Below are 12,774 nucleotides of genomic sequence, written 5' to 3' on the forward strand. Positions count from 1 at the left end.
CACTGGTGATCAGGATGCTCACAGAACTGGTTGATTTTAGTCACAAATTAGAGGAACATATGAATGCTAAACTAATTGAAATGAATAGAAATGCACAGGAAACCAATAGTGATGGAAAGGAAACTGGGACTCAAATCAAGGGAGCAGACCAGAAGGAAGGAAAAATAGACCAAATAGAAAAGGATGAAGAAACAAGAATTCAAAAAAATGAACGCCCTGGCTGGTGTAGCTCAGTGGATTGAGCACAGGCCTGCGAACCAGACAATCGCAGTTCGATTCCCAGTCAGGGCACATGCCTGGGTTGCAGACCAGTTCCCTGCAGGCCAATTCCCAGCAGGGGACGTATGAAAGGCAACCATACATTGATGTTTCTCTCCCTCTCTCCTTCCCTTCCCCTCTAAAGATAAATAAATAAAATCTTTAAAAAAAACAAACAAAAAACAAACAAACAAAAAAAAAGAATTCAAAAAAATGAGAAGAGGCTTAGGAACTTCCAGGACATCTTTAAACATTCCAATATCTGAATTATAGGGGTACCAGAAGGGGAAGAGGAACAGTCATGAGTGGAAACCTTATTTGAACAAATAATAAAGGAGAATTTTCCCAATCTGGCAAAGGAAATAGACTTTTAGGAAATCCAGGAAGCTCAGAGAGTCCCAAAGACGTTGGACCCAAGAAGGAACACACCAAGGCACATCATAATTACATTAGCCAAGATTAAAATGAAGGAGAGAATCCTAGAAGCAGCAAGAGATAAGGGGACAGTCACCTACAAAGGAGTTCCCATCAGACTCTCAGCGGATTTCTCAAAAGAGACCTTACAGGCAAGAAGGGGCTGAAAAGAAGTATTCCAAGTCATGAAATCCAAAGACCTACATCCAAGATTGCTCTATCCAGCAAAGCTTTCATTTAAAATGGAAGGACAGATAAAGTGCTTCTCAGATAAGGTCAAATTCAAGGAGTTCATCATGACCAAGCCCTTATTATATGAAATGTTAAAGGGACTTACCTAAGAAAAAGAAGATAAGAAAGATGAACAGTGAAAGGACAGCAAACTCACAGTTATTAACAACCACATCTAAAACAAAAGCAAACTAAGAGGACAGCTAGATCAGGAGTGAACCATAGAAATGAAGATCATGTGGAGGGTTAGCAACAGGGGAGTGGGAGAAGGAGAAGGGGGGAGAAGGTACAGAAAATAAGTAGCATAGACAGTAGATAGAAAATAGATAGGGGAGAGGGCAAGAATAGTAGGGGAAATATAGAATCTAAAGAACTTGAGACATGTGGTCATAAACTAAAGGGGGGGATGGTGGGGGAGGGGTGTGCAGGGTGGAGGGGAATGAAGGGGGGAATAGAACAAATGTAATGGCATAATCCATAAAATAAAAAATATATTAAAAAATAAAACAAAAAAAATTTAACATACATAATTAATTATTTTTTAAGTAGAGTAACAGATATAATATGTTCCCTGATTTGTAAATAGACTCATACAGGAAAACCACACATACACAAAAAGTGTTAAGTATACCTGAACTAATGTAAGTTGACAAGGTGAAAATAAAAATCAGAAAGTTATCAGAGAGAAATAGAAACTTCTGATCTTACAGTAATATTCTGTACCACAAAGTCAGGAGCTTCATCATTTGTGGGGTTGACTGTAATGTAAAATGGTATCTCCAAGGAGCGGCGTCTCCCATCTGTGACATACACCATGAACTGGTCAGCCGTTGGCTCCATCCTCAGGTGCATGGACTGCACATAGTTAATATGCAAAGCCTTCATGTCTTTCCACTGAAATGAAGCTAAAGCGCACCAAGATAAAGCAGGTTAATGAGAAAATCATTTTTATTCTAAGCTACTAGTCCTTAATCCTTCAATCAACAGCCTATTTCTCAGCAAAGCAAACAAGATCATAGCAGTTGACTTCAGAATCAGCTATCAGGGCTGCTACAATGACTGTCAGCTGTCAACATAAAACAGATATTCATAAATGCCAGGGAAGGGTTCAAATGTGCATAGAGAGGAGAAGGGCGATAAGTGCTACCCAGGATGTATAGGGTCTTCATCACCAGTCTTCACATACTCGGATCAGTGAAATTGTCTTTTGGTTAAAACAACTTCAGCATCAGTGGTTCTTGTCATGCTTCATTCAGAAAGAGACCAACTCTACCTTCCGAAGAAACTAAGAAAGTCCCTGTATCTTCCCTGGTAGATAAGAAAGACAGAGTCCAGTGTTTTCTAAGCCATTCACTGAGTGAAGACTGTGAGCTGTCAGAAAATCGACTCTTTACAGTGTTACCTTTCCTCTCCCAAGGCCTCAGTTTTCTCACTATATATTAACTTTCTCCTGATAGAAGGTTGGTAATTTTTTTAAATACCAAATAAAAGGGTGTGTAAGAAAAAAGGAAGAAACTATTTCTTTCAAATAAAAGCAAAACAAGAGTCAATCATCTGCCTGCTTCGCATTCATATTAAGCAATTGGTTGGATTGGATAGAATCAGCTGACCTGCTGTTTGGTATTTTGACAACATCTTGATCAAAAGAGAAAGATGTTAAATGTTGTTCATTAAGTCACAGGAACATTGTAAAAACTTTAATGCAATTAATCTTTTCCCTCCAGCTTTACTGAGATATAATTGACATATAATGTTGTGTAAGTTTAAGGTGATGAGTTAATACACACAGTTGTTGCAAAATGTTTACTACAGTAGGGTTAGGTAACACATCACTCACCTCACATCATCACCATTTTCTTGTTGAGGCAGTGAGAGCATTGAAGCAGACTCGCAACACAACTTTCAAATCTACAGTGCACTATTGCTAACTACAGTTCCCACGTGATATCTTAGATGCCCAGAAATTATTCATTTTCATAGGTAAAATTTTCACTTATCTTGAAGTAAACTTGCATGCATGGAAAATTTCAAAGTTAAAATTAAAAATAATAACATTCAAAAGTACCAGCCATAATAATTTCTTAAATGTACATAGTGATTTGACCATTTTTTTAAGTCCTTACCCAGCGATTGAGCATGATCTAGCCAGTAAGAGTATAAACATAAGCCAGTTATTGCTGGTCATGAAACTGACTTACCTATTCTTATGCCCATATTGCTTTTCTCAAAACCCAAAGAAGGTAGTGTATTTTCTAGGTAGCCAAACTGGGGAGGAGAAATCAAAACAAATTCCAAGTCATCTGCTGCCGTGTCAGGGTCAGTAGCTGACAAATGGTTAATGGTGAGAGCTGCTGAGAAACCCTCATCTACCACGAACATGGTACCTGCATACAAATAATAACACAATTATGGCTTAGCGTGAAATCCTCTAATCAGAATAGTGAGGACAAAGGGAGTGATTGAAATTCCAATTCAGAGAAGTCTCCCATATGCAAATGCACTTCCACAGGAGATGTTCATTTCCTCTGGCATAATTCTCGTTACAGTGAAAATATTCAGGGCTAATGAGTGGAATTTGACTTATGGAATTACATTTTTTCTTGTACAAGCAAGCCAGACAATAATGGAAAGACAGCAGAAATACTAAGTGCTTCAGTACAGCCCTTCAGTCATTCTCAAGGAACTCTGATTTCCCTTGTGTGTCTATAGAAGTGACAAATGAAAATAAGAATTGCCAAACTGTTTTTAATGATAAGCCACTAAATGTAGTTTATGGACTCTTCAAGATCAGTTGTTACCTCTGTTTATCAGAGTGTTAATTGCCTGCAAGCTATTACGAATTGCTCATAACCACCATTTTTTTTATGCATTGGTACTTAATTATTCTGCAGGGACCATGCTTTCTTTCCAGAACATTGCTTGGGAGATAGTTTGCAAATTTCAATAACATTCATACATATGCTCATATTTTTTTTCTGAGAGACAGAACATATACATAATGCCTATGAAGAGATGACTTTCTAAAAAGCAAATATGGTTAAATGTATATAAATGGTCTCTCTGGTATACTCATTCTGTTCTAATAGAAATTACTATGGATAAAATAAATTACTCTCTCTCCAGCAGGCAAATAGTATTTTCTCATGTGAAATGAAGCCTGAATATTTGAAGATTTCGATGCTGTCCTCATCCCAACATACACACGCACACCCTTGTGTTCTCTCTCCATACAGAATTATCTAAACTTTTAAACAATTCTTTTGCCCTGTAATCTTTTATAGATTTGGTATTTTCCATAAATGTGCTTTAAGGCAATTATTGGAGGTAATTCTGTATCATGGTTTTCTATTTTGACTACAAGTGCATTATTTCACTGAACCATGGCTATGTGACTAGGTGAGGTAATAGGATTTGAACAGAAAAAACATTGTCACCTATTGCAATTGAAGGTGGTTGGTTGTCCACTGGATGTACTGTGATGTTGAGATCATACACTGGAAAGGACTCATGAAGAGGAACAGATGGATGAGGTCCATTGTAGCAACAGCCCTTCACCAAAGGGCCAGCTTCTTCATCTGAAACCACTAATGTGATGGTGTCATAACAAGGCACCAGGCCAATCTCACCACCTGGAAGATGCAACCATAGCTGAAACCTGACTGTGAAAATATTGAATACCAAAATGAAATCTACTCAAACCTCTTCAACAAGTATAGAGTGTCAAGAACAGGAAGTTATGTGGCTAAAAAGTAAAACTCAATTTTATCACTATGAAATTTGAGTCCTGAAAATGATGCAAAAATGCTTGCCCATCTGTTGCCTTTGGTGAAATTCTTGCAGAACACCTATTACCAAATGGAGGCGCAAGACAGGGCTAATGAGGGTCTGACAGTTCACAAATGACCAAGGAAGGGACACAAAACTAGCGATGGTTTCATTCTTCTCTCATAATTCTCTTTGGTAATTTCCTGCTCATCTGCATTAACCACCTTAAATGAAAAACCAACTATATCATAGTTCCAAGAAATAGAAAAGCATGGCTAGTTAAAATACAAAGATAATTCACATTTTGTCATTTGTTTCAGTATTTTCCTTATTATATAAAAGCCAAGATTTAACAAAATAAGAACAGCACCTGGAGAAGGAGTGACATTTATTTTAAGTTTCTTTACACTTTTTAGGGCTACACCTATGAGTTTCAAAATTCTCTCAACTTAGGCAGTGAGTGGGAGAAGGAAGATTAGACAGTTTGTCAGTGAACAGGACAGTCACTCCTGTACTACTAACAGCACTGAGGTGGTAGTGTTCATTATCCAGGGAACTGAAAAATTTGCCAGATGTGCTTTCGGTAATTCTCATGCATCGCTCTGAAAGTTCCAAAAGGGAAGCAATTATGCTTGAAGTTTTGATGGGACCAGAGCACAAAAGATCAGGGACCTCATCACTTTCACAGGATGCACTGGTCACATCTACAGAGTACTGTGCTCAGTACTATTCTCCCTGTTTAAAAAAAAGGCAAGTATTGATACAATGCAGAGGTGATATTATCGAGTAACCAAATGATTGAAGGATGAGAAATTGTTTTAAGGAAAAATAGTGTTGAAGATGAGAGAATCAGAATTAAATAGCCAGCCTTGAACCTTCAGAAAGGTAAAAAATAAGAGGACTCTCATCTAGTCATATACATAAAAAACAAATTAATATTTAATGCCTAATATATGACAGTGTTCTGATTGCTTTAATAAAGACAGATATTATGAAAATGTCAAAAGGCATTTCAAAAGAATATCAAATGTCAAAAGACCACTACATGTCAGGCACTGATACCACCTAACTATAGAGAAAGAAATGTGATTTGCTTAGAATATCACAGGTGTATATATGTATAAAGTAGAACAATGTGGAATTGCCACAGTTGAACCAAGTTTTACCCATTAAATGGAAAATACAAATAGCTCAGCCTGATTCTGTACTGGGTGCCGAGGGTGAAGAAGATGATATGGTCTTCTCACACCATATCCTTGTATATGGTGTGAGAAGAGTCTTGGCTGATACCGGTGTGGGGGCAGGGCACACATGCTGGAGAAAGTCAGAAAAGTCTTCCAGACAACTTTCCTGGCTTTGTATTGAGCATTAGGTAAGGTGGAGAACTGGGAGATGAGAAAGAGGACCTACAGAAAGAAGGAATCAGGAAGAGAAATGGAAAATCTTTCCAGGAAGCTAAGGCAACTTAAAAAAAAAAAGTTAATATAGTACATTCAGTAACTGTAATGTCAATATAATGCAAGGATAGGAAACATTTATAGAAAGAGCTGGAAAAGTAGCCACAGCATTAAGCCACAAAGACTACAACACGGGTGGAAGAATTCTTTACCTTGAAATAAAATATAGCCTAAGGATGTGATTTATACTTAAAACTCTTAGTCATAGTATTGAGAAAAAATTTTAATGATTTTATGTTTCATGTTGGGAGAATAGCAAATTTCATATCATAACATATTTATTTACTTACTACTTTATTAGTATTTATTTTACGCTGAATTTACTCTCTGGCCATGAGTTTCAGTTTCTTCTGGGATATCTTTTCCTTCTATGCAACTTCCTCCTCTGGTTTAGGGACAATCTGCTCTTTTTCAGTGAGGATCATCTCAGTCTGGCAGGGAGAGCTCAGGTATGGGTCAATCCTCCAATGAGCTCTGTAAATTCTATGCTGCATCTTGAGAGCTTTGTTCACCTGGATATGCTCAATGACCAAAAAATCTACATCTAAACCCTTAAATTCAGCATTACTCTCTGTGTTTTAAGCATGTGCGGCAAAAACTCAGCACTCTTTTTGGGCCACCGACCCTGTGTCCAGCCCCACTGCTTGGCCTGAGCACACCTACCAACTCCACCATTGTATCGATGCAGTGGGACACATTTCTTCTTTAAAGTGACATCTTTCAGACAGTTGGTGGCTTTTCAAATATGCATACCCTGATGGCCTGGGCAGTTTCGTGAGTGTTCTTAAAGTGGACATGTAGATTTGAACCTCTTGATTTGAATGATTTTGGGGGGTTTTCTGGGTCAAGTGAATAGTGAACCATCTTCAGAGGTCACCTCTGGTCACTTTTGGGAAAAGGAAGAGTGAAGGTTCCTGGGAGAATTCATGAAAACTCAGTGTCTCACCATATTTTATTTATTAAGCCTATGTTTATAATAACTATAATTTTATAACATTTAATACTTTATCAGAAAAAATACTGCTACAGGAAATGTCTAAGAGTTTACTGCCTTTGTTTTCTTCTAGGATTCTTATGGTTTCACATCTAACACTTAAGTTTTCATCCATTTTGAGTTTATCCTTGTATATGGTGTGAGAAGATGGTCTAGTTTTACCTTTTTCTACATATCTGTCCAATTTTCCTTATACCATTTGTTGAATAGTCTGTCTTTACCCCATTGTATGTTTTTTCTTCCTTTGTCAAATATTAATTGGCCATAAAAGTGTGGCTTTATTTCTGGGCTCTCTAATCTGTTCCACTGATCTGTATGTCTGTTTTTATGCCAGTACCATGCTGTTTTGATTACTACAGCCTTATAGTATAGTTTAATATCAAGCAGCATGATTTCTCCACTATGTTATTTTTCTTTTGTCAAGATTGCTGTGGCTATTTGGGATCTTTTGTGGTTCCACATATATTTTGAAATATTAATTCTAGTTCTGTGAAATATGCCATGGTATCTTGGTAGGAATTGCATTAAATCTATAGCTTGGTTTGGATAGTGTGGACATTTTAATGATGTTAATGCTTCCTATCTATAAACATGGTATATGAGTATGCTTCCACTTATTTGTTTCTTGTTCAGTTTCTTTCTTCAGTGTCATAATCTTTTAAGTACAGGTCTTTTACATCCACTGTTAAATTTACTCCTAGGTATTTTGTTTTTTGGAAGCAATTATAAATGGGATTGTTTTCTTAGTTTCCCTTTCTGATGGCAGGAATGTCCAACATTTTAGCATCTCTGGGCCACAGTGGAAAAAGAGTTGTGTCTGGCCATACATTAAATATACAAACACTAATGAAAACTGATGAGAAAAAAAGATTTTAAGTAAATTTGTGATTTTGTGTTGGGCCACATTCATAGCCATCCTGGGCCTCATGCGGGGCCTGTGGGCCATGCATTGGACACCCCTCTTTCATTATTGGTGTATAAAAATGCAACCGATTTTTGGATATTTATTATGTATCCTGCTACTTTACTGAATTCACTTATCAGTTCTACAAATTTTTGGTGAAATCTTTAGGTTTCTCTATTAAAGTATTATGTCATCTGCAAATAATGACAGTTTTACTTCTTCCTCTCCAATTTGAATGTCATTTATTTCTTCTTGTCTGATTGCTGAGGCTAGGACTTCCAGTATGATGTTGAATACTAGTGGTATCAGCTCAGGCAAGGGAACAACAAAAGAAAGAAAATGAACAAATGATCTACATCAAACTAAAAACCTTTTGCAAAGCAAAGGAAACTATCAATAAAATTAAAAGAAAATCCATTGAATGGGTGAACTATTGACTGATACATCTGAAAAGGGCTTAATGCCCATAATTTATAAGGAACTTCTAAAACTCAACACCAAAAAAATCCAGTTAAGAAATGGGAAAAAGACCTGAAGAAACACTTCTCCGAAGAGAACATAGAGATAGTCAATAGACATGAAAAGTTGCCCAGTGTCACTAATCATCAGAAAAAATGCAATTGAAACCACAATGAGATATTACCTCACAACTCATAATGGCTATCAGCAAAAAATCATCAAACAACAAGTGTTGGTGAGGTTGTGGAGAAAAGGGAACCCTCATGCACTGTTGGTGGGAATTTAGATTGGTGCAGCCACTGTGGAAAGCACTATGAAGTTGCCTCAAAAATTAATAATGAAACTGCCTTATGATCCAGCAATTCCACTTCTGGGGATATAGCCAAAGAAACCTGAAACACTAACTCAAAAGAATATATGTACCCTTATGTTTATTACAGCAATATTTACAATAGCCAAGATTTAGAAGGAGCCAAGTGCCCATCAGTAGATGAGTGGATAAAAATGCTGTGGTACATTTACACAGTGGAATACTACCTAGCCATAAAAAGAAAGGAAATCTTACCTTCTACAGTAGCATGGAAAGACCTGGAGAGTATAAGGCTAAGTAAAATAACCAGTCAGAGAAAAGCAAGTACCGTACATAGGATTTCATTTACCCATATTTTTCAGACTATAAGACACACTTCTACCCCAAAACTTAGAAGGAATAATGGTTGTTAATGCTGCTGTTGAGTTCTGTTTACATTTGCATTGGTGAAATATTATGTTATTTATGATATTAAATATTTTAGCACATTTTTGCTTCAATTTTTTCCCCTATTTTCCTCATGTAAAACCTAGGTGCATCTCATGGTCTGAAAAATATGGTATATGTGAAATCTAATGAACAAAATAAACTAACAAAGTAGAGACAAACACAGAGAACATTCTGACAGCTGTCAGAGGAGACAGAGGGCTTGGAGCCTGGGTGAGAAGGGTGAAGGTAGTAAGCAAAAAAAAAAGAGGCTCACGCACACAGACAACAACATGGTAATTGCCAGAGTAAAGGAGGTAAAAGGAAGTTGAAGAAGGTAAAGGAAGGGGGTAAGTGGTGACAGACGGACACTTGACTAGCGGTGGTTGAACACACAATGTAATATACACATGATGTATTATAGCACTGTACACCTGAAACCTATGTAATTTTATTAACCAATGTCACCCCAATAAATACAATAAAAAATAAATAAAAGAAAAAGAATCTTCATAATTAATTTAAAAAGACTTTAAACTTTTTGGTGATAATCTCAATGAAAAAGATAATCTATAAAACTACACACACAATATAATTGCAATTATATTGAAAATTATGGTTAGAAAAAGAAAATAAAATACTGTAATACTGAAATGTTAAATAGTGATTATCTTTAACAGGTAAATGAAGTGATTTTTTCCCAAAACATCATGATATTTTTCCATACTTTCCAAGTTTTCTGCGGTGAGCATGTATTATTTTCATAACAATAGGAAGCAAATAGAGTAATGGTAACAAATTACTCTCAGGTGACTTCTATAATCACTGCTATGCAGACCAGAGGCCACCAAAACTAGATCTTCCAATACTGTGGTTCTTTATACAAATCTCAGTACAGTGCTACCTAACTACCAATTGAATAATTCTGTGACCATTATAAGAAAACATAACAATCCAAAAAGAAAACATCTTTTGAATACAATATTTCTGCTAACTTAATAACATAGCAAAAAATATATATTTGAAATAATTTGCCCCAGTGTCATACTAGGTCTCATGACAAAAAATAGTTGACACTTCTATACGTGGCTACCACACCTGTGGATCAGCACCTGGAAGAAGGCACTGGAAGAGAAGATACGGTCATCTCATCCTAGCTTATCTGTGCTGCACGAGCCTGCCAAAGATGTTTAAATCATGTAACAAACAACGATCATTGGTCTGTGGATGCCTTTCTGCCAGTCGGTCTGAGAACTCCTGGGAACCCAAAGAGAAGTACCTCGCTATAAACTTTTAAGAGGTACTGAAAAGCATCAAGTACCTGGGCCATACTCCCTCCCCAAGACAAGGAAATAACTACATAACCCTCAACTAAGACTAAACACAGATAAAAAGGAAATATCATTTGAAGAAAAAAGATGTCTGGGTGCAATTAAAATGCACAGTATTAATTGGCATGAGACAACTGGTATCCTAATAAAGCATTGTTTACCAAAGTGCATAAAAGGATATTATTTCCAAATGTTTTCTCCCATTTCCAAATTAACTCTTAGCTATCTCCATCCTCCCTCCTTGAGTTCCCTTCACCCTCCTCACGCTGCTTACATTCTCTCTATGTATCTCTTCAATTAAGCAAATAATTTGAATTCCGATACCTCTTATTCCCACAACCACTCACTTGGCCAACACATCCAATCATACTTCCCCCATGGAATGTACAGGTTAGAGGCATACATGAGATTGTAACACAGTGCAATGAAAGGTACTTAGAGGAAGTATATGCTGTCATTACTGAGGAAGTGCCCCCCATCCAGAATTCAGAAGATGCAGATGTATCACACTATTATGTTTTCATGTGAATGGGTTTGTCTGCCTAATTAAAGGAAAAGTCCTTCACAACAAGGTCTGGATTATATTCCTTTGCAGCCTACAGTGCCTAAGTACTGTGCCTTGCAGATATCAGATGAATTAACATTTTATCTATTTTAACATTTTACATGGGGAACACATGCCACTGGGTAACACTATAATGTTATGCCAGAAATGTAAGCACGGTGCTAATAAAGAAGCATTTACTGCATCTCTAATCTGTGTCCACCAGTGCCAGGTGCTGTGGACAAGTCACACAAAGCCTGAGATGTCATCTTTGCTTCTCAGAAACTTCAAAGGCAGGCCAGTTACTTTTTAAAAGCTAGATGTGATCAGTAAACTTTTAAAATTAATAATGTAATTATCTTAGGGAGTTTAGTGCAGACATTTCTGCTATGATGGTATGATTTATGAACCCAGAAGCAGAAGTTGTGATGGTCAAATAAACCCATCATCCAACTGGCAAAAAAAAAAACCCAATTGACCAAAAAGGGGTGAGGATAATAACCCAAGTGAACAGAAGGCCTATGTGCAAGCATGATGAACAGAGTAACAATAATACTTGTTCTTTCTCTACTCTGAAATTCATTATATTACTGAGATCAGAAATACTTCTAAGTATGCAATCCTACTTGAAAAATGGGACGCAGGCTGCTGCTGCTTCTTTTCAATGGAAGCAGGCATTAACACCGTTAGCTTATTGGAACCTATAGTGAGGCATGGGGCTAAGACTCTGGCATGTTACTTGCATTCCCTCACTCAAACTAGTCACATTGCTGTCATTTACCTGTGTGTTTGTACGTCACAGCCCCTGAGACAACGTCTCCCTGAGAGAACTGATCCACTGTGACTCCAGCTTTCCTCACCACCCCATGCTGAGGTTCCTGAGAGATTATAAACATCAGTTTCAAGTCATCACTGTCCGCATCAGTAGCAAAAATGTATTCAGAGGTGATGACCACCTCATCACCCTCTGAGCAATGTATATTGGGGTTGAGGTCAGGCTTTAGGATTGGTGGCTCATCATTTACAGGAAATACCTAAGTAGAGGAAAGAAATGCACATTTTCAAATAAAGCAAGCAATGACAAATTGCCCAACTGGTAACCCATAGCTCATAGTCTGAATGACAGGCATTTTCAATCTTCCAGACACATGAAACAATAGCCCTGGAATTTGGCCAAGCAGTTTGTATCTTTTAACTTTCCCCATAGGACTCATCTTGCAAGAAATGACCCACATGAGAGACATTTTAGGTAGGAATGGGAGAGTGCAGTTATGGTTTGGGACTCAAGTCTCCCATTTGTTTTCAGGCAGACAAAATATAAATGTAATATAAGCATCCTTCACCAAAGCCCCTATCCTCCTTCATTAAATTCTCACATATTCTAGAGGAAATTTGGTCCTTGTGGTCTTATGCATTTACATCTACCACATCAAAGTTATTTATATTTCAAATTACAAAGCTCTATTCCACCCTCAATTTCCTGCCACCCAGGAAGTTTCTCTGGATCCACAATAAGTAGCAGCTGCATTTGAAACATTTTGAGTTAAATCAAAACTCCATACCCATCAAATCAATGCCAGGTTTCAACCTGACAAAACATTTTTCTGTCACTGCCATGACAATAAAACTCCAAGTGAAAGGGAAAGAAGGCAACATAGGCTCCCACTGGCTCTCGGAATTT

The 12,774-nt window shown here is 37.2% G+C and overlaps 1 protein-coding gene and 1 pseudogene across 9 annotated transcripts in view; both read right to left on the reverse strand.

Moving 5' to 3' along the window:
• The window catches only part of FREM1 (FRAS1 related extracellular matrix 1), a 183,984-nt gene that overhangs the window by 83,856 nt on the left and 87,354 nt on the right, over positions 1-12,774 (reverse strand). For 8 of the 9 annotated variants that reach the window (XM_053656310.1, XM_053656308.1, XM_053656306.1 and 5 more), the window contains exons 16-19: positions 11,875-12,127; positions 4,338-4,532; positions 3,102-3,287; positions 1,612-1,808 (exon numbers count right to left, since the gene is read on the reverse strand). In XM_053656310.1, the coding sequence (XP_053512285.1) occupies positions 1,612-1,808; positions 3,102-3,287; positions 4,338-4,532; positions 11,875-12,127 (831 nt within the window). The remainder of the gene's footprint in view (positions 1-1,611; positions 1,809-3,101; positions 3,288-4,337; positions 4,533-11,874; positions 12,128-12,774) is intronic. The other variant, XM_053656309.1, reaches the window with a different exon arrangement.
• On the reverse strand, positions 6,446-6,989 carry LOC119047337 (60S ribosomal protein L17-like; annotated as a pseudogene).

Source organism: Artibeus jamaicensis, unplaced genomic scaffold, assembly GCF_021234435.1.
Source record: "Artibeus jamaicensis isolate MK-2021 breed Jamaican fruit bat unplaced genomic scaffold, CSHL_Jam_final scaffold_1964, whole genome shotgun sequence".
NCBI lineage: Eukaryota > Metazoa > Chordata > Mammalia > Chiroptera > Phyllostomidae > Artibeus > Artibeus jamaicensis.